Raw genomic sequence first — 3,323 nt, 5'->3', positions numbered from 1 at the left:
AAAAAGGAAGCGCTCCTCTTTTGTTCTGCAATCATCATTTCCCCCTCCTCACTAATAACAGCCCCACTTGACCGAACACTGTCATCATTTGAAGATTGGTGAGGTCACTTTAGGTCTGTCTTGAGTTGATTAAAATAGCCCGTTGAATAGTAGGTTCCAAGCTTGGGATTTCAGTTAATGTACTTTTCCATTATCTGCATCACACATGCACAGACACACACAACAACCTTTGTCTTAAATAGCAGCACAAAAGGCATATCCTTTTATAGTCCTCCCCTTGTTGTTGGCAGCCTGGTTGGGCATGGATGGTGGGTGGAGGGGTGTGGGGGGGCTGCTGTGACACCTGTGGACAGGGGATAAAGGGGCTAATTGCCCACCTCCACTCGCAGTTGCCAGGATCTCTCTGCTGTGTCGGTACCTTTGCCTCTCACTATGGCCCCTAAGAAAAAGGAAGAGCCCAAGCCTGCTGCACCCCCCAAACCCCCAGAGCCTGAGCGCCCCAAGACTCCAGAGTTTGACCCAGCTACAATAACGGTAAATCTGGATTTATTAATGCAGAGATAGACACTGTCAATTTGATTAATAGAGAATTTAGTTTTTATGTGTATCATTGTATAAATGAAACGTAGCCTCGACTGTACTATTAGGAGCATTTGAATGGAAATTGTTCGGTTATGAGTCGAGTTCCTGTTTGAAGAGCATTAGAGACCCCATGTGACCTAACCACGGCAATGCATGCTCAACAGTCCTGCACTGCAAATGAAAAGGGTTGACGTTATCTTTTTTATTTCACAGCTTTACATAATGTTTGTTAAACGGCAAAGCAACTTACTTCAGTGTGTGACATCATTAAAGAAGCTGTAGGTCTGTGTTAGGGCGAGGTTCAGAAGAAAAACTAATTAATGTGTCTAACCCCATGGAAAGTTTGACTTCTGCTGACTTGGCCTCTTCTCAGCCGATAAAAGTTCCCTGTTTGAGCAAACAGCCGTGTTACAATGAACTGTGGTCAAAGCCACAAAATATGATTTTCATTATGTCTGCGAATAGCAGACCACCCACACCAGTCTTCAGAGGGAAAAAGGGGTGAAAAAAGGAGAGAAAAACAGGGGTAAGAAAAACATAGCTAATTATAGCCTTTAGCATCTGTCTTAAAACGTGCTTAGATAAGTTTTGGATAATGTTTTCACAGAGCTTCATGGAGAGTCTGGGGTTTGCGGGTATCCAGACATTAGACGGAAACTTAGGGTGCAATCACAGTCCAGTCCAAAATACACATTAGGCGTAAAAAGTCAAAAGTGAGTGTGGTTATGCCAAGTAAGAAGATATTTCTAGACTAAGAACAACCAATTAAACTAGTCTCAAAGGCAGATTTAAAAACAGAGCTCTATTTCCACAAAAACATTATGCAATTCAACACTTTTATTTCAGGAAACCGTTTTTGTACATTTGTTCATTTAGGAAATATTCAGTAATAAGAATGTTGGATTGTTAATTCATAAGAAAATCTGCTCCTACAGACAAACGATGTACAAAAAGACTGGTGTAGAAAGAACAAAGTTTTATATTTGTAATCTCTAATCTAACTAAACACATGAAAGATTAATCATGTTATAAGTAAATGATTTCAATCAGTCTAACAATTCTAAATGGAACTGACCAAAATCCATCAAGTTGATAGTTTTTTAGTGTCACATCTTGGTGAACTTTAAAGTACTAATGATCCTTTGCCACACATTGCATCTAAAAATAGCCTCAAATGAATCTGACAGGAGTCAAAAGGGTGAGCAGGGTAAGCAGGGGTATAAGCCCTGGGTCAGCCATAAACACAACACTACCATATACAGAGCAACCGATTCAAGCCCTGAATGATCAACAGCCTCTAATCACTTTGTTTTTTTGTCTCCCCCCAGCTGGAATTCACTCCGGATCAAATTGAGGGTGAGGCTCAGATTCCTGTTAAATTTGTCATTTGTGTTGCATGGACTGTCCGTTATTTATAGAAGGAATACATGGTTTATGTGCTCATGTCTCCATCAGTGTGTGAGAAATGCTCAGCAGCAGCTGCTGATACACTGGATCAGACATGTGGGATCTTTTTAAAAATAATGACACGCATCCCAGTCGGTCCTTTTAAAAAATACATTTGAAGTGCATCTCAGTTGAGGTAGATTAGAGCTCTTCAGGGCTGCAGTTGTTCATGTTTTTCAAAAACACTTTTATCTGAGTCATGCCATTAAAGATCTTTCAGCTTCTGCTCGAGCTGCACTTTCAGGGAGTTTCTGCAAAAAGAGAAAGAAAAATGCAAACAGTCACAGCTTGCAATGAAACAAGAACAAATCGGAAGGAAAATTCTTCATTCCTTTTGTTCACAGACTTCAAAGATGCTTTCCAGCTTTTTGACCGAACCCCAACCAGCGAGATGAAAATCACCTACGCCCAATGTGGTGACTTAATCAGGGCTTTGGGCCAGAATCCTACCAATTCAGAGATCATGTATGTTCTTGGAAAACCTAAAGCTGAAGGTAAGTTGTATGACCGGCATGGTCAGATATGTGTGTGCAGTCAGGTTAGTGTTAATGCTCTGTGTTGATATCATTTAACCTCAGTTCAACATACCTGCAAACACTTGAATTAGGCTTGTAATACAGCACTTTCATGACTCTCCTTAGACATGCAGACCAAGATGCTTGACTTTGACCAGTTCCTACCCATCCACCAACACATCTGCAAGCCCAAGGAGCGTGGCACATATGAAGACTTCGTAGAGGGTTTGAGGGTGTTCGACAAAGAGGGAAATGGCACTGTCATGGGTGCTGAGCTCAGACACGTTCTGGCAACTCTGGGTGAGTTGATCAGTATGATCATTTTAGGTTACCATTCTCATAACGATGTTGACTGAGCTGACACTTCTCCTCTTTCCAGGTGAGAAGATGAAAGAAGAAGAGGTGGAGGTTCTGATGGAAAATCAAGAGGATGCAAATGGGTGCATAAATTATGAAGCATTTGTAAAGTACCTTATGGCATCCTAAAACAGAGAGATGCTCATTTCACTCTCATCATGATGCTGGTGCTAGATCAAAGGACATGTTGAAATCAATGAGTCGGTAATGAGTTTGGATCTCCCTCGAAAACGTTAATTCTTGATCGGAGAAGATCTTTATATTCATGTGAATCCCATCTTGTATATTTTTCATTTTCATGTCTCATGGAAAGATATAACTCATGAACATTTCACCTTGTTTTTCTAAGGCTCCAGTGCTGATGCTGTGCACCCCTGTTAATTTTATAGATTACGGTAAATAAATGCATTTATTTTGATGGTG

At 40.8% G+C, this 3,323-nt stretch overlaps 1 protein-coding gene across 1 annotated transcript; it reads left to right on the top strand.

Moving 5' to 3' along the window:
- Window positions 1-366: 366 nt before the first annotated feature.
- On the top strand, window positions 367-3,323 carry myl13 (myosin, light chain 13). Its single transcript, XM_061732458.1, has 5 exons — window positions 367-534; window positions 1,911-1,938; window positions 2,373-2,522; window positions 2,670-2,843; window positions 2,923-3,323. Exons 1-5 carry the CDS (start codon window positions 433-435, stop codon window positions 3,027-3,029), a joined length of 561 nt encoding a protein of 186 aa, XP_061588442.1. The 5' UTR covers window positions 367-432; the 3' UTR covers window positions 3,030-3,323.

The sequence above is a fragment of the Cololabis saira genome, chromosome 10, assembly GCF_033807715.1.
Source record: "Cololabis saira isolate AMF1-May2022 chromosome 10, fColSai1.1, whole genome shotgun sequence".
NCBI classification, from domain to species: Eukaryota; Metazoa; Chordata; class Actinopteri; order Beloniformes; family Belonidae; genus Cololabis; species Cololabis saira.
This window is presented reverse-complemented; position numbering and strand designations above follow the sequence as displayed.

Excerpts from the sequence above, each read along its gene's own strand:
- myl13 (XM_061732458.1), top strand. The coding sequence starts at position 433 with ATGGCCCCTAAGAAAAAGGAAGAGCCCAAGCCTGCTGCACCCCCCAAA. Across the intron at positions 535-1,910 it reads TTGACCCAGCTACAATAACG|CTGGAATTCACTCCGGATCA; the intron begins GTAAATCTGGAT and ends GTCTCCCCCCAG. Across the intron at positions 2,844-2,922 it reads ACACGTTCTGGCAACTCTGG|GTGAGAAGATGAAAGAAGAA; the intron begins GTGAGTTGATCA and ends TCCTCTTTCCAG.